This window comes from Euleptes europaea, chromosome 3 (assembly GCF_029931775.1).
Source record: "Euleptes europaea isolate rEulEur1 chromosome 3, rEulEur1.hap1, whole genome shotgun sequence".
NCBI lineage: Eukaryota > Metazoa > Chordata > Lepidosauria > Squamata > Sphaerodactylidae > Euleptes > Euleptes europaea.
In genome coordinates this window covers 34,806,339-34,829,458 of record NC_079314.1, presented here as the reverse complement: position 1 = coordinate 34,829,458, position 23,120 = coordinate 34,806,339, and the positions used below count along the sequence as shown (strand labels likewise).

Genomic DNA, 23,120 nt, shown 5'->3' with positions numbered 1-23,120 from the left:
GGAACAGATGCTAGAAACGGGAGTCTTGCTTTGTATAAAATGTTTACTGATGCAAGTTATGGGGAAGAATGGCCTGAATAGCCTGATCCCATCAGAGCTTGGAAGCTAAGCAGGGCAAGCCCTGGTTAGTACTCGGATGGGAGACCACCAAGGAAGACAGGAGTTGCTGGGCAGAGGCAGGCAACGACAAATCACCTCTGCTCACCCCTTGCCTTGAAAACCCCTGGGAAGGAACTTCATGGGGTTGTCCTGAGTCGGCTGCAACTTGACGGCACACAATTATTATTATTTTTAGTGACAAGGAGAGAAAAGAAGCTATGCACAGTATTAAAGCCCCACAACCCTGAGTGTGCGCACTCTTGGGAGCATGTGAGGAGGTCTCACAAGGCACTTTCGAGCAACCGTTATGCTGTAGTTACAGGGCTAGAAGCGGATGCTTTTTTACTCGAAGGGGAAGCTGAGATTCTTGGAATGAGGAATGGTGTGCGCTAGATTCAAATTCTGTGGTTTACCCAAAGGCATGTTGCCTGGCAGACTTCAGCAAGGGGGAACTGGCTTGAGAGCCAGAAGCAAGGAACCAGCGACCTCTCCAAAGCCTCCTTTGTGCCTCCTGCTATTTTGCAGAGAAACCATCTATTCCCTTCCAAACTCTTCTCCACAGCCATGAGCACTAGAAGCTTGAACTGGAAAACAAAGAGGAAGCCCAGATCCAAACCTTGAATGCCCACCCCGACGTGTCTGGTGCGTGGCAAGCAGAAAGGCCACACCAGATCCAGCCAAACATTGCCGTTGTCAATGGGTGAAAATGCATGGTTGCTTTAGCCTCCTTTATTCTGTTTCAGTCAGGATTCAGCCAGGATTGAACGCATGCGTTTTCGCCGAACGTGCGTTCGATCCTGGCTGAAACAGGGAATAAAGGAGGCTAAAGCGACCATGCGTTTTCACCCATTGACTTCCTAAGAAAGCCACCATTTTAAAAAAAGGTCAGACCCCCACGCCCCAGTTCAACCCTTTCCCTCTGTTGCAAGAGTGGGGCCGGTTCATAGCTGATCTTTCACAAACGACCACGTCTCAGTAACTGCAGCAGGCTGATGCAGAGAAGGGGCATCCGAGAAAGTCCCAAGAAAACCGACAACTGGCAACCCCGTCCCTTAGGAGACATTCACCAGGGCAGTGCCCGTCCCATTCTTCCTGACCCACAGACAGACTGGGAACTCCCTTGGCGATGGCCCAGGCTGCTCATCAATGCACGCCAGAGCAGAACGGGGCAGTTACCCGTAGCCAGAGGCAATTTGTTTGCCAAGGCCTCTGGTGCGGCAGGAATCATCTTCCCCAGGGCATCCCTTAGGAGACGCCCCTCCTCAGGACCTGCTGCCTCTCCAGAGCTTCACACCCTGGGGTTCTGGGACTTGTATGTGAGGATCTCGGCAGCCAGCTGCTGCGGGTCCAGCATCTGCGGGAAGCGGCTCATGACAGCATCCACCAGGTGAGGATGGAAGATCCCACACAGCTTCACGTGCACGTTGGCACGCTCTTCGGCAAAGCGGTCGGGCGACGCCCACTGGCAGGAGTCGCTGTAGGCCAGCTGGGGGGCTCTGGGCAGATCCCGGGGCGCTGCAGGGGGAGGCTGGTAAGGCTCAGACCAATACTTCCGCCCATGGCTGAGAGACGCACCGGAGTCATGAGGCACGCCGTAACTGGAAAAGGAGTGAGCCGCTCTGGTGTGCGACAGATCTGTACTATACTGCAAGAAGCTGGCATTGGAGGCCGGTGCCGAGATGGCCTTGGGATAGCCATGGGGCTGGTAGTGGCTGTAGCTACTGGACTCGGGGCCAGGAGGTAGGTGGTAGGCGGGGCTCTGCCCCCTGTGGGCGGCCATCCCCAGGTGCTCCGGGTGAGAATGCTTGCCGTGGCCTGCCAAAGGGCTGGGCCACATCTCAGACAGCTGGTTCTCCAAGGAGCCGATGCCAGAGTCAAGGCGGTCCTGAGACACATAGGACAGGGAGTCCATGTGGGGGGAGAGCGGGGGTGGCTGGTACCACTCCGGAGGCCGGTAGCTGCTGCCAACAGGGGTTCCCCCTGTGCTGGTACTGCCTTTGGGCAAGTGGGGTGGTACGTCCCCGTGCTTTGCTTTAGAGACCAAGTTCTTCTCCGCAGCTTTCAGCAAGGCGATCTTGTCACCCTCGAGGGGCACAGAGCCCAAGATTTCAGCCTGGACAGGGCGCCGGCCCAGCCCTTCTTCCTTGGCAGCAGCAGCACTCCTGGTGGGAGACAGCCGCGCATTGGCCCGCAGCTCGTCGGCGACGGAGCGCTGCAGGTGGTTGAGGCGCTCAGGGTGGTAGAATCGGCACTTGATCCCGTACGTACATTTTTTGCCTGCAAGGGGAAAAGGACAGAACGTGGGACGGGAGCCCTCTGGCCACCCCCAAGGGACAGATGTGGCCTGAACAGTCTCCCTCCCCCACAAAGGCTACCGGAAGCCACTTGGCCTTACCATAGGGACACTGCTGCTTTCGGAGTTCGGGCAGCACCGGCTTCTTCCTCAGGAAGTTGTCCAGGCTGGGACCGTGTCGCCCTAGCGGGTCATCAGGAGGCATGAACCTAAAGCAAGATGGTAAGATCCCCGTGAGGTAGTAGTTGCCACCGGCCACAAATCCCACCTTGTTAGCTCTTTGAACACATGAAGCTGCCTTATACTGAATCAGGCCCTGGGTCCATCAAAGTCAGTATTGTCTACTCAGACCGGTAGCGGCTCTCCAGGGTCTCAGGCAGAGGTCTTTCGCATCACCTACTTGCCTAGTCCGTTTTACAGGAGATGCTGGGGATTGAACCTGGGACCTTCTGCAGGCCAAGCAGACGCTCTACCACTGAGCCATGACCCCTCCCCTTGACTCTTTACCCCAATGTGTACCACCAAACCTACAGATTTTTTTGTGTGTGCTGTTCAGTCACAGATGACTTATGGCGACCCCTGGTGGGGTTTTCAAGACACGTGGTGTTTGGAGGTAGTTTGCCATTGCCTGTCTCCACGTCATGGCCCTGGTATTCTTTGGAGGTCTCCCATCCAAATGCTTACCAGGGCACACCCTGCTTAGCTTTTGAGTTCTGATGAGAGCAGGCTAGCCTGGAGCTATCCAGGTCAGGAAAACTTAGAGATACCACCGCTGATAGTCAGGGTCACAGCAGTAGCCATAGATGAGGGTTAGAAATTTCAAGCCAGCTAGTGATGTGGGGAGGGGGCTCTGCCTTCCCTTGGCTCATCCGAGCAGCCTGGAACCATCAGCTCTGCAACCTCACCTCTCTGCTCTTGCTGTGCTTGCCTTTTGAATTGCACAGGCGGATCAGTAAGGGCTGGAGCAGCCCAGCAGTTAGATTTGTCAAGCACCTGATGGGGATGGAGAAGCCCACACCCCCAGATCTCATTGCCCGCCATTGCTCAGGGCAGCGGAGATGTTTTTAAAAAATGCAGCTTTGTGAACTTACTGGAAGTGACAAAGGGTAGCTCTAGGGATCAGAAACTCTATTGTCTCTGGCAATTCCTAGAGCTATCCAAACCGAAAAGGTTGAGCAAAAAAAAACTAAAATTACAAATATAAATTTTAATATGGTGCACAGTAAAGTTAAAAACATAAGGCCTATATCATAGGTGAGTGATTCACAATCAATAAATACATGAAACTCATACACAGTTGATGTGAAGTTGTACAATGACCAAAGTAGGACCAAATTCCTAGAGATACCCATTGTCACTTCTGGTAAGTACACAAGGTTGTACTTAAAAAGAAAAATTATCCCATGATATTGTGCCCTCCCAACCCTCCTCCAGTTGCTAGACACTGCCTGGCAACTTTACTGGCAGTGGCAGAAGCAGGGGTTGCATGCGTGTGTATCAACCAAGATACACAAGGATGCAGAGTACTGAGCACCAAGCAACCTGGACGCCTCTCTGGCTCACCCCCTCTCCCACCAGCCCACTTTGTAAGGCTAACAGGAACTGCCTATGCACCACCAAGCTTGAAAATCTCCCCCCTTTGCCCCAATTAAATGTAAAGAGATTTTTTGGGGATGCTTTCTTCTCTTCCCCTCCCACGTCCCTCTGCCTTCAAGTGCCCACAGACCTACTTGTCACTGACGAAGGAGTACATCAGCAAGCGCTCTTCGATGAACTTCTTCCACTCCGGGCGCTCCAACTGCAGGTCTCGGTAGGTGTCGTTGGACACGATGACACCGTCCGACTCGTAGGCCAGCTTCACAATGAAGCGGTCGTCGTAGCAGACCACCCGCTTGCCCCCCACCCGCCGCGAAGGCGTGAAGACAAGGATCTTCTTCTTCTCAAGGTCGTGCAGGATATGCTGATCTGCAACAGGAAGCACCGGAGTCATCCACTGCCAGAGGCCCCTTTAAGAGTCGGATATTGACACAGCAAACAAAGCCACTGGGCGCCTTGGAGAAAAACCAGTCGCCAGAACCACGGGGACAGGAAAGCGAGCAGCATAACCTGAGCCAGCTGAAGGCAACTGTCAATAACTCCCGAATGATGCTTCCTTTCACACCCACTGCACTGTCAACCTTCTCTCCCTCAACATTCTCTCTTGAGAACTTGGGTGCGGAATTATGTTTCTTCAGCTTTCTTTTCCTTTATCTACACTGCCAACTCTTCCCGTTTGTCTGAGTTGAAGCAGAGGACAAGGAAAACAAAACAAAACCAGATGATACACCCATTAAAAACACGAATTCGCCATCTTGATTGAAACAAGTCTTTAGCGATTCCTACCAGTATAACCTGCCCTATGAAGGGGGGGGGGCTAACATCCCTTCTGAAAAGGGTACAGGGTTAAACTTTGGCTAGCTTCCAGAGGGAGGGAGCTTTGCAGCTGTGGCACAACATCTGGCAGTTCTCCTTCACCCAGTATCTTCCAAATCCCTCTACCATCAAGTGAGATATTGGAGGTCACCGTGACCATGAGCGGAGGAGGCATTTGGCAAATGCACCAATGAAGGGTGGGAAAATCTGCTTGCCAACTCACCAGATGGCAGTAATACTTCACAGTTTAATCGTCGCCCTGAAGTAAAATCAAAACAGACGGGCCACACCCATCTCAATCATCTAAATCCACTCACTGAATCAACTGGATTGCCAAACCCCATGAAAAGCAGAAGGCCAGATTTTTTTTTTACCTGTGATGGGGACGTCTGGCCTCGACTGCTCCTTTCTCCAGGACGGCACGAAGACGGTGATATCCGTGTGTCCTCGGTCAAGAAACCAGTTCACAGCCAGCAGAATGCCTCGGCAAGAGAAGATGTCTTTATCCCCATGGCTGCGAAGGGAGGAAGAGTTCACAGACTCAGTGCCCTAGTTCTGACATGGGCAACTTATCACGGACAACAGACCCGCAACGGGAAACTTCATGCCATGTGGGTAATGCGCTGCTCTCCAAAGGAGGTCCACCTGGAAAGCACCACACTCAGCCACCAACGAGCTACTTCCAAAGATCTCGATTATTTTGTCAAATTGGCAAATGGGGGTTCAACTCGACCTCTTTGGCTGTCCACTCCTAGCCTCTCCACACATTTACAAACACACACCCTCCGGGAATTACAAAGAGCATGCAGTTCATCTTGTCTCTGGTGCTTTTGTAAGATCTCTTCCCAGCCTGCTTCCTCCTCCTTGTGGATGAGAGCCAGTGTACTGACTGATCTGCTGTGGGACCCCAGGGCAGGGCAGCGCATCCAACCTCTTTGTGGGAGCTCCAGAGAGATTCTATTCTTGCCCCCCTTCCGAGTGATGGCAACTAATACACTCCTCCCTGTCCAGCAAAAAAAATCTTGGACTAGGGAGCAGAATTTAAGAACATATGAAAGGCCATGGTGGAACAGACCAAGGTCCATCAAGTCTAGCAGTCTGTTCACACAGTGACCAACCAGGTGCCTCTAGGAAGCCCACAGACGAGACGATTGCAGCAGTATTATCCTGCCTGTATTCCGAAGCACCTAATATTATAGGCATGCTCCTCTGATACTGGAAAGAGCAGGTATGCATCATGACTAGTATTCATTTTGACTAGCAGCCATGAATAGCTATCTTACATGAACCTGTCCACTCCCCTCTTAAAGCCTTCCAAATTGGCAGCTATCACCACATCCTGGGGCAGAGAGTTCCACAATTTTACTACGCGATGTGTAAAGAAAAACTTCCCCCTTTCTAAGATTTTTTTTTTTTAAGGAAGCTGGGTCAGAAGCTCATTTGGGTAATTATCCTGTGCCAGCAAATTTGGGTAATTATCCTGTGCTGCAAGCCGCTCTGAGCCTGATTTGGTCGGGGAAGGGCAGCATAAAAGTCAAATAACTAAATTCCCCTTGCAATTTCATCAGAGGGTGAAGTCCATTTCCTGTTCCTGCAACGACAACGTGCAACAATGGCAAAGTGGCACTGCCACCCATGCTGCAGAGGCTCATTGAGCTGTAATGGCTCATGTCGGGACAGGCAAATTGGAAGACTTCTTGTTGTTGTTGTTTTTCGGAGGGGGGGGAAAGGAAATTAATCCAATTCCTTCTTGTGGGGTAATATCCCAGCACTGACTAGATGCAGCATATTCCACCTCTTTAACAGCAGAGTCCTTAAACAGCCAATTCTATGAATGTGGAGGAATTCTGAATAGCACACGTATCAAATGTTTAAGAAAAACTGTTTTAATAAATGTTCATAAAGTCTTTCGAAACGAACATTTTCTTTAAGAGGTTTCTGTCACTTTTGCCTCATCTTAACTAAAACAGTGTAACATCTTGAGAGAGAGCGTGAGGCAGACAGAGACAGGCAGTGGTCAGTGGCAGTTGGCAGCGTCAGTTAGTTTCAATAACTGTCAACAGAAGGGAGGGGCTGATTCCAGAGGAGGAAAGAGCCCTCTGTCACTCAAATTAGGCTCCAGAGATTTTTCTCGTTCTTCACTTCTTTCTTCATGCACAATTAAGAAAAAACACACACACATATATCTTAACATAGATTCAATCTGCTCATTTCTTCTGACAGAAATGTGGCAGTAGATCTGGCCCTGACCTGGACAGCCCAGGCTAGCCTGAACTCATCAGATCTCACAAGTGCCAAGCAGGGTGGGCCCTGGTTAGTACTTGGATAGGAGCCCATCACCAAGGAAGTCCAGGGTTTTTATGCAAGAGCAGGAAATGGCAAACCACCGCTGTGTGCCCTGACCTGGATGGTCCAGGCTAGCCCGATCTTGTCGAAGCTTGGAAGCTAAGCAGGATCTCCCCTGGTTAGCACTTGGATGGGAGACCACCAAGGAAGTCCAGAATTGCTATGCGAAGGCAGGCAGCAGCAAACCACCTCTGCTCATCTCTTGCCTTGAAAACCCTATGGGGGAGTTTTCATAAAGAAAAAACAACAACTTGGTTCTGGAATCATCCTCATTCTAAAAGGCTTTGAGGAGAGAGACAGAATAGCAGTTCGGAATGTGCCTTATTTTAATTCACTCTCCTCAAAGTAAAATATGTGTATGCGGGTAGAGTGAATGTTCCATTAAGAAAGCCTCTTGTTGATCAGTAGACACCATGGCCTTTTCCAGAGCTTTTCAGTTCATAGAAGATGGAAGGGGCCATAAAGGCCATCTAGTCCAACCCCCTGTTCAGTGCAGGAGCCGCCTAAGCCTCCCTGCCAAGTGTTTGTCCAGCTGCTGCTTGAAGACTGCCAGTTCAGTCGTGACTTCTAGAAACTTGCCCTCTGAAACAAAAGACAAGCCCATAGGCTCTCTGGAAGCAAAATTCTCCACTGCCCTAGCTTCAAATCCCTGGTTAGCCAGGATTAACAGAGACCTGTACTATGGACCCCTGGGAAGACAGATGGGCAAACAGCAAGTGCCCTCACAGGTCACCCCACCGGGGAATTTAAGTGTCTCCAAAGGCCCAGCCCCAAATATTGCCCCAACCAGCCCCAGTTCAGAGAGACCCTTGAAAAAGCAGGTGATTTCTCTGTGTGTCTTGTAGCGTTAGACTGCAGCTCGCTCAGAAACAACCGCTTGTGACCTGCTGGTCTGATACCTAATCCCAGAGAGGCGCTGCTTGTTCAGCTATGCAGGCCTGACTGAGCACAGCCGGGAGCAATTGTTGCATTAGAACCTGTTACGGGACACACAATCCCTGGGGAACCCCAGATCAAAATTAACCCTGCCTTCCCTCCCCCACCCCTGGCAGGAACCTGCACGCCCAGCTGTACTTTGAAAGCACAACAGCAGTCTAGCTTGTTGTAGACGGCCGTGTGTCAGAATGCCTGCCACCCACTTTTACCTGCTCGCCTCAGCTGCAGAACGCTGGGAGGAAGTGACAGGCCTTCCTCCCTCGGCTCAGAAGCTCCAGGAAAGGGCTGTGACCCTGGCTGGAAGATCCATTCTTGCTCTTCCCCTTCTCTGGGGCAACTAGGAACTACCGCCAAATGCATGCCACAACCCATCCCTTCCTTAAGTCCATTTACAGATTTACAATCGCAGCCAGTTTCAGGAGGGTAGCCGTGTTTGCCTGCTGCAAAAGGACAAGGTTTGACTCTTGCTCCATTGCAGTGCGTGCCCCTGCGGTGGATTGAATTCCCTGCAGAGAAGTTTAATGCAAGACGGAGCTCACCCCTAACCATGTGGAACCATAGGAGAGTCTGAGCATGTGCAGACTGCCTGCCACCTCACCCCCAACAGTTTCCCACAACTATTCTCAAGCCGCTTCAGTCTGAACCCCAGCCCCTTTTCAGGTTTATTTTAGAAAAAAAGCCGGCAGAGGACCCTCGGGAGAATCCAACGGCAATGCATCTTTGTCTCTTGAAACATCTGGACTGGATTTGTTTTTAGTGCCATTAAAGCAGTGTTCTGCTGGGCAGGGATCAGATCAGCCCAACTGTCCCTTCCCCATTTTGTGAACTTGGGTATTTTATTTATGTGAAGGCTCCACGCTTCCACTGTACAACTCCCACAAAAGAGGGGCGTGTCCAGCAGCGCTGAATAAGCCATGCAGGGGCAAACGCATGCACTCCCAGTAGTGGGGTGCTTCATCACTCCCCACTCAGAGCTTTCTCAGCCTTGTGTCCTTGGCCTTGACAGCAGTGGGGAAATGCATCCAAGCCCTTTGCTCACTGTGCTACAGGAGGGAGGGCTTATGGCAGGAATGGAAACAGACATACCCTTCTCTACTTATATAGGAACAAGTCCCTCTTGTTCCACCCCAAAAGCAAGGCTGTTTCCTCCAAAGGCGAGGCAGTAGGCAAGGGCTGGTCCACAGGCAGGAAGTCAAGCCTCAGCCCGGCCTTGAACTCACTGGCAGGGTTGCAAACTTTTTGTTTTGATAGACCATCTGCTTCTGTGCCTCAAAAGCACTCCAACGTGAAGCCATAAATCACGATGGGTAGTGGTGTTAGTCAGTCAATAGCAGTAGAAAAGAGCAAGAGTCCCGGTAGCACCTTAAAGAGTAACAAAATTTCTGGCAGGGCAAGAGCTTTCTGAAGAAGTGAGCTGTGGCTCATGACAGCTCATATCCTGCCAGAAATTTTGTTAGTCTTTAAGGTGCTGCTAGGAATCTTGCTCATGAAGCAATAAAGTAGATGAAGCGTTCTCTTTAACCTCCTTTAACCTTGCAGGATTGAGCTAGGTTTGAGCTGAGACTTGTTTGTAGGTCAGGCCTAGAGCTTGCTAGAGAAAACCCCTACCAGTCGTACTCACTTAATTCACAGACCAGAGGCACACCACCCCCTCCTGTCTGTAACAATACCAGAAGTCGTTCGCAGCCCTACTGGCCCACAAATAAATAAAACAAACCACAGTCCCCCATATCACCCCCTGTGAATTGTGGTTTGTAACGACACCAGCATGCTTTACAGAGGCACAGGCAGCTTAGTTAACATGTGCAAAGCCCTTAGGGAAAGTGCAGCTGCTAGACCAAACTGTATGATGCCAAAAATGACCGACCGATAAAGAAAAATGAATGCTGCCAAGAGATATGCTGCAGGGTAAGCCTTCGATGCAAACACAGAGGAGTTGGACCCGGTAGGGCTTGGAAAGGGGTTTCTCAGAGCCAGATGGGCTGCAATTGCCAAGCAAGCACTTAACTAGCGTCAAGAGAACTGAATGAGTTTTCCGGAAACACAGCTTGGCCGAGTTTTCTTCTCTGGTTTGAAAAGACAATGGATTTCCTGTGCCCCACCAGCCTCCCCAAACTGCGCGTAAGCAGAACTTCCTGAAAGAGGGGAAGCCACTACTGAACAACACACACAAACACACACACATTTTATCCAGACACAAGTATGGGTTTCTCTCTCTGCCAAGCACACTCTGTCTCTTTCTCACACGCAGAAGATTTGCATACTCTGCTTTCCACAAGCCCCATGGAGCCACAAGACAGGAGGTGAACAGGCTCATCTGATGTGGCAACAACTGTGAAAAATTCCCTTAGAAGGAAGTGGAGACCGATTCTTTCCCCGCGACACACCCACCATGATTTGCATGCTGTTGCTGAAGATTAATCCCAGGGGAATCCATAAGGTCTCTTTTCTCACTACACTCATTGCAGGAAGTTGCCCAGTAAAAATTCCCCTCCTGAGCAGAAGGAGCGAAGAAGGGGAGGGAGGCTGCTCAGAAAACAGCCAGCTCGGTTCCGGATGCAAATTGTTTGAGCGAGGGGGAATCCTGGAAGGATCGGCCAGAGCTACAGACTTACTGGGGCAACGAACACCTGGGGGGGGGGGGTCAGGAAAAAGGGGGAAACAGTTGATAGCCAAGCCAGTTCCAGAGGAAGAAGTTGAACAGCACCTCGTTTTTTGGGGTGTGTGTGTTTGGCTTCACTTGTCCACTTCTGTCCAAGGTAGCTGCTGCTCAGCCCCCCCATCAGATTCCCCCTCCCCCAAGTTCAAGCTAATCCCCAGCAAGTGCAGCACTTGTGATCCTACCAACAGTTACTGCTCTAATGGCTGGAGTGACCCATGAGCTCAAATCATGATCCCAGAAAGAAGGGGTGCTGCCAGCCCTAAAGCTGCATTAGAAACTTCTAAAAGAGGCCCCAAATCGTATCAACATCAGGCAGCAGAGAACACTGCCACCCCCTCCGCATGCTACAGACTTCTCTGTTGCAGAATCTAACTCTTGTTCCAGATGGGGGTGGGGGAAGAGAAGGGTGCAGCCTTCTCTCCCCCAGCATCACAGAACTTTGAGGTAGGAATTTTGTTCTAAAGGCTGGCACCAAACTCTACTTTGTGCAGTTTCTGAACATCTGTTCAGGGAACCGTCTGTGCACGGAATCAGACAGAGCATTTAGCAACCTAGGAACCACCAAATTCATTTATGAAACAATGGCGCTGATTCTTGTGAGGGTAAAAGAAGAAGAGCTGGTTTTTATATGCCAACTTTCTCTACCACTTAAGGGAGAATCAAACCGGTTTACAATCACCTTCTCTTCCCCTCCCCACAACAGACTCCCTGTGAGGTAGGTGGGGCTGAGAGAGCTCTAAGAGAGCTGTGACTTGCCCAAGGTCACCCAGCTGACTTCGTGTGTAGGAGTGGGGAAACAAATCCAGTTCACCAGATTAGTCTCCACCGCTCATGTGGAGGAGTGGGGAATCAAACCTGGTGTAACAATTTATATGCCATTAAAGGTTTATTATGATTATGAATCAAACCTGGTTCTCCAGATTTGGAGTCCACTGCTCCAAACCACTGTGCTTAACCACTATACCATGCTGGCAGGTGGAACCTGAGAAGACAAGGCACACGGGGAGCTTTATCAGGGCTTAGCCTATGAAGGGAAAGATGCCACTGCTCACGTCTATCTCAAAATCACAGCCTGTAAGCCCCGCCCCTCTAATCCCAGACATGTGAGAGGTGAATTGTGGGTTCTCACTGAAGGAAGTAAACTCTGAGATATTCTTGTATTCTAGGGTGAACCCTGAGCCATACCCAAGCACTGGCAGAAAATTAAACCCTGGTTGCAGCTCTTTCAGCCACTTCAGGGGGTTAGCCCTTTGCTCGGGGTAGCAATATTTTCGAGGAAGCATGACTTCGTCACAAAATAAGGTTAGAGCTTTTTTGAGGAAGCATGGCTTCGTCACAAAATAAGGTTAGAACTTCCTCCTGCCTGGCTTACACCTAAGCTCCATCAAGGCTGCCAAGAGCTCCCAACTGAGGTTTCCTTCTGGGCCCCTCTTCCCATTCAGAAGCACCACCGCGTGTGCACACACGTGTTCATGCCACTCTCCTCCACACTAACCCGCTACCGGGTGCTGCATTTTTAAGAAACTGGAATGGGATCAGAGAATGGCAATAAAGAGGGTCTGGGAAATGAGCATAACAAGAAATTGTCAAAAAAGAAGAGACCAAGAGGAGAAATGATTGCACCCTTTGAATATCTGTATGGCTGTCCCCGGAAGAGGGCAGCAACTTCAGCTAAACATCAGAAGACGCAGTATAACGGTAAGAGCCATTTCTGACCAGTGCTGTGCTCCTGTCATAGCTATGAATTACTTCCTACATACCTTTCTAGGCTGGAACTTCCATTTAATATGACCACAGTAGTGTGTTTGTGTGTGGGGGGGCATTTTGTGCATAAAGTATCATTAAGTTGCAACCCACTTATGGTGGCCCCATAGGCTTTTCAAAGCAAGAAACAAACAGAAGTGGGTTTGCCATTGCCTGCCTGTGTCGCAACCCTGGAGTTCCTTGCTTGTTTCCCATTTAAGTTCTAACCAGGACTAACCCTCCTTAGCTTAGATCTGATGAGACCGGGCTAGCCTCGGCCATCCAAGTCAGAGTGTGTATGGGGGGAATTATGGGAATAAAATTCACCAGTTTTTTGTTTTTTTTTTTAAAACAGAACTCCTGTTCAGTGCAGGAATCCAAACATCAGTCATTCCAGTTCTTTGGCAGCTTACAAAAAGTAAAAAAAAATGCTTTTATTCCAGGCAGCATATGGCACAGTGGGAAGCACAATTCTGTTGTATTCATTTGAGGCTCTCACGGATAAAAAGGACTTGTGTTGTGCATTTTGCAGATTTAGAGAGAGAAAAGAGAAATCAAGCCAGTTGGAGCAATACCCTCAGGATTCCCAACTCAGAGGCCTACTTCAGGAAGCCAGGTTAGAGTCTGCAAGCCAAACTATAGGCCCCAAGGGAAGAGAATAATCCCACCCACTCTGGGCACTGCACTGCCTGTCTTCCCTACAGTGCCTTCACACATTTATCCTGCCTTTCCGCACATGAACACATGAAGCTGCTTTCTACTGAATCAAACCCTTGGTCCATCGAAGTCAGTACTGTCTACTGAGACTGGCAGCGGCTCTCCAGGGTCTCAGGCAGAGGCCTTTCCCATCACCTACTTGCCTAGTCTCTTTAACTGGAGATGTCAGGGATTGAACCTGGGACCTTCTGCATGCCAAGCAGATGCTCATCCAAAGCGTCCCAGGGGGAACTTGCCCATTTCTCCCCACAGCCCTGCAAAGCAAGCTGGAGTCAGTCTATCTTGTGACCGATAGGGCAATCTTAAGCAGAGTTACATCCCTGCAAGTTCACTGAACTCAAAGGACTTTGAAAGCTACAACTCTGCTTAGGATTCCACTGCAAGTTTGCTGCTTGACAGAGCAAGGATATGATCCTGGGTCTCCCCACTGCTGTCCTGACCTGAATGGCCCAGGCTAGCTCGATCTCGTCAGATCTTGGAAACGAAGCAGGGTTGGCCCTAGTTAGGACTTGGATGGGAAACCACAAAGCAAGTCGAAGGTTGCTATGCAGAGGCAGGCAATGACCAACCACCTCTGAATGTCTCTTGCCTTGAAAACCCTATGTGGGGTTGTCATAGGTCAGCTGTGACTTGGCAGCACTTTCCACTATCTTCCCAGACCTAGCTAAGCACTGTAACCACTAATACCATACTTGCTGGCTCTCAGATTCCTTCCCACATATTGCACTCCTTCAAGCCAGGAAATTCTCTTCCACATGGATGCTGATGGGAAGTGATGGCAAAAACGGAGTTGGCACCGCATTGCAAGAGAACGGCTCGTCTGAACCCTCCCACATGTGTGTGTTGCGTAAAATGCCATCGAGTTGCAGTTGACTTATGATGACCCCCACGGGATTTCCAAGGCAAGTGAGAAGCAGAAGTGGTTTGCCATTGCCTTCCTCTGCCAACTCTTCTTGGGCGGTCTCTCACCCAAGTACCAACCCTACTTAGCTTCCGAGATCAGGCTATACTACACCATTCCACATCCCCAAACCCTCCCTCGCATGCAGCCTTATGACCAAAATTCAGAAACCACCTCCTTTAAAGACACGTAGAGGGAAATTACTTGCCAAAACGTCTCCTAAGCTACCTTACATAAAAGAGTAAGGCGACACGGAAATTGTGCCCTTTAGTCAAAGCAGAAAACTCACCCTTCCGCAGGGTAGGGCAGCCGGAGACTAGAACTGTGTGTTGCCGATATGGTCTATTGCTTTCTGCACACAGCCAATGACCCCAACCCCAGAGGTGCCAGACAGAGGCAGTCCACGGAAGCTGAGCTTATCAAGAGAGAGTTTTCCCAGAGTCCCCATGCCAGGGTTAGGACCAAAGCGGCCAGAGTTAATGCCCACAGGGGAGGGGAGCAATGGTGGACTGGGTCTAAAAATATTGGTTGCCAGGAGACAAAGGGGCCCACCCACAACTATAAGGCTATCATTTATTTTTTATAAGAAATAAAACAAATAAATCCCAGGCTGGGATTCCCAGCTAAGCTTCATTGCAGTCAAAATAGTAAAGATCCGAGCCTATATGACGCATATTAAAACAATGTAAATTTTAGTTGCATATAGTAGTAATATTGGAACTTCTATTTTCAAGCTACTAAAAGGTAATTAACATTTTTGACATATTGTCTAATGTTTAAGGGGCCCCACTTCATCAGGGGCCCACTTGCCATGGGGCAAGCGGACACCCTGGCCAGTCCGCCACTGGAAGGGAGACAGGAGGGGTCCTACCTCATGGCCACGTTGCTCCCATCTATGACAATGGGCCGCAGGTTCTGGTCCTCCTTCCCCTCCAAAAGCACGGCCGGCATGGGGCTCCTGTGCAGCGGAGCTGTGGGTGGCTCTGGGGCCTCCTGCGAGGCGTCGGCGGGCTCCCGCTCCCCCGCCGCCACCCCGTGCTTCACCAGCTCCCCCAGGACGGCGTTGGTGTCCGCGCTCAAGCCCAGCTTCTGGAGGACGACCAGGATCTCTTCGGAGGAGTAGCCCAGCTTGCGGAAGAAGTCCACTTTCATCTGCATCTCGGCGCGGTCCTGCTCAGGCCAGCTGTGTGACTCAGGGTCCGCGCCCTGCTCCTCCGGAGTCCTGCCCCGGGTACCGGGCGCCACGCTCAGGCTGAGGTAGCCGCTTTCCAAGGGCGCACTCTCGCAGGGCTCCTTCTGCGGACACTGGATTGAGGGCGCAGGGTCGCTCCAGCCAGGGAAGCCCCGGGCAGAGGGGATGCTGTCCAGATCCATGGCCGTCCAGCTGCCTCAGTCAGCCCCGCCACCTGCAAACCAAAGAGAAGGGCGCTGAGCTCTCGCCGGGCCTGCCAGAGCAAGGCAGATCCCGGCACGGCTCGGGCAGGAGCGAAACTGCCCGACAGCTGAGGTGCTCCCTTTAGGGTCACCAGGTCCCTCTTCGTCACCGGCGGGAGGTTTTGGGGCAGAGCCTGACGAGGGCAGGGTTTGGGGAGGGACTTCAATGCCATAGAGTCCAATGGCCAACATGGCCATTTTTCTCCAGGGGAACTGACCTCTATCGGCTGGAGATCAGCTGTAGTAGCAGGAGATCTCCAGCTAGTCCCTGCAGGTTGGGGGAGAAACAGGCACCTCTATACTAATACCAAAGGTTAGGAACACAGCATCCGAGCGAAAAACATTTACAATTTTTATATCGGCTACTGCGATTCCTACAAACACACAATGCACAAATACAAGTAACCACACTATAACCAACACACAGCATGTACAAAATATACAATAAGGGAGCAAAAAAAAATCACACAAAAAAATCTTCCAAAGGTCTCCGCAGAGTACCAAGCAGGTATAAGTTCAATTTTCAGATGAATAAGAAGCCACCATCTTCTTGAAGGTTGTATGGGTACATTGCATGTTTATAGGAATCGCAGTAGCTTATATAAAAAATTGCACCTTGTTGGTAAATGTTTTCCGCTCCTATGCGGAGTCCCTGGAGGTCGGCAACGCTCCCTCCTCCCTCCTCCCTCCTCCCTCCCTCCTCCCGCCGCGCACCTGCGCAAAGAGCGCCGGCTGGGGCCCGGCAGGTCCCGAGTCCCGGCCCGGGCGAGCCCCACAGGCTCCTCCGGTCGAGGCCCACGGAAGAGCGCCGGTGCCGCGCCCGGGCCCTCCCCTCCCCTCCCCTCCCCTCGGCCGCCCACCCTCCCGGCCGGAGGGAGGGAGACACTCCCCGCGGTCCCAGCGCCGCCGTCCGTACCCAGCTGCCGCCGCTCCTCCATGGGGCCGAGGGGAAGCGGGCCGCGCGCGCCGCTTTATACTGGAGCCGGGCAGGTGGCCTCCGAGAGGCGGAAGCGGCCGCCGCTTCCTGGCCCGCCCGCTGCCTGTGCCCTGCAGCGCCGCCTCTCGCCGCGCGGGGGAGCCCTCGAGCCCGCCGCCGGAGGAGGGACCCTGCCCGCCCGCTCGCCCTTAGGCCCTGCCCTCGGGGCCTGGCTGCGTTCGGGCCTCGCCTCTCCCGCGGAGCGGGCCTGGCGCTTTCCGGGGGCCCTGCAGAGGCGGCGTGCTCGCCGCTTCCTTCTCTCACCGAATCATACAGTTGGAGGGGGGGCCCCCAGGGTCATCTAGTCCAACCCCCCTGCACAAGGCAGGAAACTCACAACTACCCTCCCCCCCCGCACACACACACACACAGTGACCCCCCACTCCATGCACAGAAGGTGGCCGAGATGCCCTCCCTCTCTTGATCCGCCGGTGTGTTGTGTGTGAAGTGCCGTCAAGTCTCTTCCGACTCATGGCAACCCTATGAATGGAAGTCCTCCAAAATGTCCTGTCTTGGACAGCCCTGCTCAGATCCTGCAAATTGAAGGCTGTGGCTTCCTTTACTGAGTCAGTCCATCTCTTGTTGGGTCGTCCTCTTTTCCTGCTGCCTTCAACTTTTCCTAGCATGGCTGTCTTTTCCAGTGACTCTTGTCGTCTCATGATATGACCAAAATACAATAGCCTCAGTTTAGTCATTTTAGCTTCTAGGGTCAGTTCAGGCTTGATTTGATCTAGAACCCACTGATTTGTTTTTTTGGCTGTCCACGGAATCCGTAACCCTCTCCTCCAACACCACATTTCAAAGGAGTCTACTTACTTCCTATCAGCTTTCTTCACTGTCCAGCTTTCACACCCATACATAGTAATAGGGAATATGATGGCATGAATTAATCTAGTCTTGGTGGCCAGTGACACATCCTTACACTTCAAAATCTTTTCTAGCTCCTTCGTGGCTGTCCTTCCCAGTCTCAATCTCCTTCTGATTTCTTGGCTGCAGTCTCCCTTTTGGTTGATGGTGGAGCCAAGGAACAGAAAGTCTTGAACAATTTCAATTTCCTCATTGTCAACCTTAAAGTTGTGTAATTCTCCTGTAGTCATTACTTTTGTTTTCTTGATGTTCAGCTGTAGTCCTGCTTTGGCACTTTTCACTTTCACATGATCTGCCTAAGGTCATAGAATAAGCATTGCTGACAGACGGCCATCTAGCCTCTGCTTAAAAACCTCCAGGGAAGGAGAGCTTACCACCACCCAAGGAAGCCTGTTCCACTGAGGAACCGCTCTAACTGTTAGAAAATTCTTCCTAATGTCGAGACAGAAACTCTTTTGATTTAATTTCAACCCGTTGGTTCTGGTCCGACCTTCTGGGGCAACAGAAAACAGCTCAGCACCCTCCTCTATATGACAGCCCTTCAAGTACTTGAAGATGGTTATCATATCACCTCTCAGTCTTCTCCTCTTCAGGCTAAACATACCCAGCTCCTTCAACCTTTCCTCATAGGACTTGGTCTCCCCACATTCTGTGTCAACATTTTTCTTCGCACGCAAGAAATAGAAACTCTCACATTTAAAAATCACTGTTTTCGCATCAAATCACAGCCATGTTTGAGATGTTTATGACCTAAACTGAGACGCCACACACCCTAAGCTCAGCCTGCCCCATGTAGTGGTTACAGTGTCAGGCTAGAACCTTGAAGACCCAAGTTTAAACCCCTGGTCAGCATGGGTGACCTTAGGGCAGTTGCATGCTTTCAGCCTGACCTAACTCACAGGGTTGTTGTGAGGATAAAATAGAGGAGAGGAGGATAATGTCAGCCTTTGGGTCCCCCTTGGGGAGAAAGGTGGGGTATAAATGAACTAACTAAATAAAAAGGAACCACTTACAAGGACTTCTGTGTGTGGGGTCATGTTTCAACTTAAAGTAGAATGCAGAGTTTGGACACTGCTAATTTCAGAAGTGATCAAATTCTTAGATGTGAGGTCTTTTTGCTCCATCATGCAATTCCGTTTGAGAAAAGCGCTGACCTGTTTTCTGCTCTCCATTGCACCAGCCAGCATGGTGTAGTGATTAAGAGCGGTAGTTTGGAGCGGTGGACTCTGATCTGGAGAAGCAGGATTGATTCTCCACTCCTCTACATGAGCAGCAGTCTCTAATATGGTGAACTGGATTGGTTTCCCTCTCCTACACATGAAGCCAGCTGGGTGACCTTGGGCTAGTCACAGTTCTCTTAAGAGCTCTCTCAGCCCCACCTACCTCACAGGGTGTCTGTTGTGGGGAGGGGAAGGGAAGGTGATTGTCATCCGGTTTGATTCTCCCTTAAATGGTAGAGAAAGTCGGCATATAAAAACCAACTCTTCTTCTTCTATTGTGCATTGTGGTAACAAACCTTAGCAAGTCTACTCAGAACGAATTACCATGTTACTCCCAGTATCCTCAGGATTGCGCTGAGTGTGTCGACCTTTCTCAAATAAGCAGCACACTGCCAGCTGGCAGGAGAGACCCACCTTTGCTATCGTCTGCTGTACAGCAGCCACATATAAAGGGAAGCTGTTCCCAAATCAGTGTGTGCATATGTGATGCTCAATTTAAACATGCTTGCAGTGCAAAAGAAACTACCACATGAGCCCTTGCACGTGCACAATTTAAAGTGGATTGCTACATGTGCTGTGTAGCTGCTTTGCGCAAGAGTGGCCTAGTTTCATTGAGATTGTGTGAATGCAAAGATCCACAGGTGATTCCTTTTCCCTAAGCCAGCATCGTGTTTATTTATTGACTTACTTACAGCATGGTGTAGTGGTTAAGAGCAGTGGTTTGGAACGGTGGACTCTGATCTGGAGAAGCAGGTTTGATTCCCCACTCCTCTACATGAGCAGTGGATGCTAATCTGGCGAACTGGATTTGTTTCCCCACTCCTACACACAAAGCCAGCTGGGTGACCTTGGGCTAGTCACAGCTTTCTCAGCCCCGCCCACTTCACAGGGGCCCTGTTGTGGGGAAGGGAAGGTGATTGTTAGCCGGTTACCAACCTCCTCCTCCTCCTCTTCTCCCCCAATAGGGATCCAAAGCGGCTTACATCATTCTCCTCGCCTCCATTTTACCCTCACAACAACCCTGCGAGGTAGGTTAGACTGAGTGTGCGTGCCTGGCCCAAGATCTCCCAGCAAGCTTTCATGGCAGAGTGGGAATTCATACCGGGGTCTCCCAGGTCCTAGTCTGACACTTTTAACCATTACACCACACTAGATAGCTGCTTTAAGTGATTGGTTCAACGTTTATAAAAACAAATTGCAAAAATGAGATACGCTGCAGTTTGAAAAATTATTCCCAAGTCAGTGCATTTTGATTCCGCTTCAGTGCAAGGCAATTTGAGATCCTGCTGCTTCTATCTCCTTTTCCTCCCCCAAACGCAGTGACTTGATTTTGCTTTTTGAGCCTCTTGCTGTGATTTTAATCTCCAGCTGCAGAGATTCTTTGGTGGCACAGAAAAGCACAAATTTGAACCCCTATCAAGCCCATTTGATAGGAGGGCGGGGAGCTGTTCCTGTTAGGGCTGTTGAATTAAAAAAAATTCGGTATAGTTCGGATTCGGCCGAATTCAGCCCGTTTAGATTCGGGATATGCCGAAGTCCGAACTCCCCCACTTCGGATCCGTTCAATTCGGCGCGAATTCAAAGTTCGGGAAAAAATTGGGCCGAATAAAGCCATTAAAAACACAATCGTGCCTTTCCGCGGCTCTGGGGGGGGCATTTTTGGGGTTAGAGGTCCCAAACTTTCGGCAGAGCTTCAAAGGACGTTTATTGAAAGACTCCCCAAGTTTTGTAAAGATTGGGTCAGGGGGGGCTGAGATATGGGCCCTGAAAGGGTTCCCCCCCACCCTTAATGTGCATCTCTCAGCAGAGCTTGCCGCCCACGCACAAAGCTCCCAGCCCCGACAACAGCTGAGAAATTTGCAAAACAACTGCAAAACAACACAACCTTGTTAAACAACACCTTTGCAACACACAACTGAAACCTCCCCCCTCAAACCAGGGAGCGAGAGACTCGAGGGGGAACACACACCCCAGGCAGAACCGACGAAAGCCCCCTTTGGCTTCCCCCCCACCCACAGAAACTGCTCCCTCCCCACACACACACAGACTCTGCTTTCCCCCCCCACACACACACACATACACAGGAGAAAAATTATAGATTAAAGCCCCCAAAGGGGTCTTACTGTGGCTGTCTTCTGTTCCATCAAGAGGGGCTGAAGAGGACTTGTAATCCAAGATGATTCCAATTAGGCACGGGACGTTTTGCTCTGGAGATGCACAGGATCGGCTGATCCATTCATCCCAATAGGGAAAAGGGGAAAGGGGAAAGGGGAAAGCCCATATCTCGGGACCCCCTGACCCAATGTTCACAAAACTTGGGGGGTATCTTAAGAACACTGGTCTGAAACTCCGCTCAAAGTTTGGGATCTGCACCCCCAAAAATGCGCCCCCTGCAGCCATGGAAAGAGAAAAGGGGGGAGGCGATATTTCTGCCCCCACTGAACCCATCTTTACAAAACTTGGGTAGTATCTTAAGAATAATTGACTGAAGCTATGCTAAAAGTTTGGGGGCTATATCCCCAAAAAAGCGCCCCCTGCAGCCACATAAATGGAAAAGGGGGGAGGGAAAAGGGGGAGAGCCCATATCTCGAGACCCCCTGACCCAATGTTTACAAAACATGAGGGGTATCTTAAGAACACTGGTCTGAAACTCCGCTCAAAGTTTGGGATCTGTACCCCAAAAAATGCGCCCCCTGCAGCCATGGAAAGAAAAAGGGGGGAAGCCCATATCTCAGGACCCCCTGACCCAATGTTTACAAAACTTGGGGGGTATCTTAAGAAGCTTCATCTGAAGCTCCAGTGAAAGTTTTGTGTCTGTACCCCAAAAAATACGCCCCCTGCAGCCACAGAAAGGAGCGAATGTGCACAAGCACCCCCCCACACACACACGAGGATTTCGCTCTCTCTCTCTCTCTCCCTGGCCGGGCCGCACATCAGCTGATTCCTCCAGTACTCAATCCTGACTGATTGGCCAGAAGAAGACCCAGCTTGGCCACCGATTGGCCGGGGGAGGAGAATGCTGCTTACTGACGGTTATGCTGCTTACTGACGGCCCCGAATTTGCCGAATTTATTCGCGAACTCCCGAACTCGCTGAATTCGGCCCCCCGGTTGCCCGCCAGTTTTGAGTTTGGTTCCTCCCGAACTAAAAACCACATCAAGGGAAATTCGGCTGATTTTCAGTTCGGGCCGAACCGAATCAACAGCCCTAGTTCCTGTGGGCAGCAGAGGATAGGACTTGTAGTAATGGGTTTAAATTGCAGGTGGCTGGATATTAGAAAACATTTTTTTTTACAGTAAGAGTTGTTCGTCAGTGGAATCAGCTACCTAGGGAGGTGGTGAGCTCCCCCTCTCTGGCAGTCATTAAGCAGAGGCTGGACGAACACTTGTCAGGGATACTCTAAGCTGATCCTGCATTGAGCAGGGGGTTGGACTAGATGGCCTGTATGGGCCCTTCCAACTCTGTGATTCTACAATTTTAGCTGGGCAGATGCCATTACGTTGTACAGCACCACACAGTCCATTCAGCAAGAGGGCAGGCTGGAAAGACCATTGCGGGCCTGAAACTTGCCTGGATTTTATCTGGGGCTAGGAATGAACAGCTGTGAAAGCAAAGGGGAATAAAAAGGCAATTCTGTACTCTTCATTGATTCCCACAATAAACCAATTCAAGCTTTTTGGGTACAATAACACATTTGCAGAGTTCTGCGCCACCCAGTCATGGATGGCCCAGGCTAGCTGGGTCGTACCAGATCTCGGAAGCTAAGCAGGGTCGGCTCTGGTTAGTACTTGGATGGGAGACCACCAAGGAAGTCCCGGGTGGCTACCCAGAGGCAGACAATGTCAAGCCACCTCTGTTCGTCTCTTGCCTTGCAACCCCTTTGGGGTCACCATAAGTTGGCTGTGACTTGATGGCACTTTGCACACACGCATAACCTGCATAGCTTGCCGTCTCCACCAGTCAACAGATTCCTTCCCACATATTGCACTCCTTCAAGCCAGGAAATTCTCTGATGGGCAGTGATGGCAAAAACGAAGTTGGCACCGCATTGCAAGAGAACGACTCGTCTGACCCCCCCGTGTGTTGTGTAAAATGCTGTTGAGTTGCAGCTGATGATGACCCCACGGGATTTCCAAGGCAAGTGAGAAGCAGAAGTGGTTTGCCATTGCCTTCCTCTGCAGAGTCTTCCTTGGTGGTCTCCCGTCCAAGTACCAGCCCTGCTTAGCTTCCGAGATCAGGGTATATCACACCATTCCACATCCCTGAACCCTCCCTTCTGTGCAGCATTATGACCCTTATCCTTTCAGAGAATTCTGTGTAGCTGTTCCGGCTGGGAAAATCCTCCCGCTAGACCTCCCAACCCCCTCTGCTTGGGTTCCTGGAGAGTGCCAAAGAATTTAGGGCACAACCCCCTGGGAAGTTTTCCCGTGCCTTCTGCACTGAAAGGTACGGAAGCCAGCCAAGACGGGCTTGCCCAGCAGCTCCTTCTGCGGGGCAGAGACCTTCCAGTGGAT

General features: G+C 50.8%; 1 protein-coding gene across 1 annotated transcript; it reads right to left on the bottom strand.

Moving 5' to 3' along the window:
- Window positions 1-1,383: 1,383 nt before the first annotated feature.
- Window positions 1,384-15,483, bottom strand: ZC3H12A (zinc finger CCCH-type containing 12A). The gene is made up of 5 exons (XM_056846035.1): window positions 14,981-15,483; window positions 5,179-5,318; window positions 4,123-4,357; window positions 2,495-2,601; window positions 1,384-2,376 (listed from the first exon to the last, which is right to left on the bottom strand). Exons 1-5 carry the CDS (start codon window positions 15,481-15,483, stop codon window positions 1,388-1,390), a joined length of 1,974 nt encoding a protein of 657 aa, XP_056702013.1. The 3' UTR covers window positions 1,384-1,387.
- Window positions 15,484-23,120: the final 7,637 nt, after the last annotated feature.

What these genes read in the sequence shown, in the direction of transcription:
- ZC3H12A (XM_056846035.1), bottom strand. Translation starts at nt 15,483, where the DNA reads ATGGATCTGGACAGCATCCCCTCTGCCCGGGGCTTCCCTGGCTGGAGC. An exon ending in GCCAGACGTCCCCATCACAG is followed by an intron (nt 4,358 to 5,178) that starts GTAAAAAAAAAA and finishes TTCCTGTTGCAG; the next exon opens with ATCAGCATATCCTGCACGAC. An exon ending in AAAGCAGCAGTGTCCCTATG is followed by an intron (nt 2,377 to 2,494) that starts GTAAGGCCAAGT and finishes TTCCCCTTGCAG; the next exon opens with GCAAAAAATGTACGTACGGG.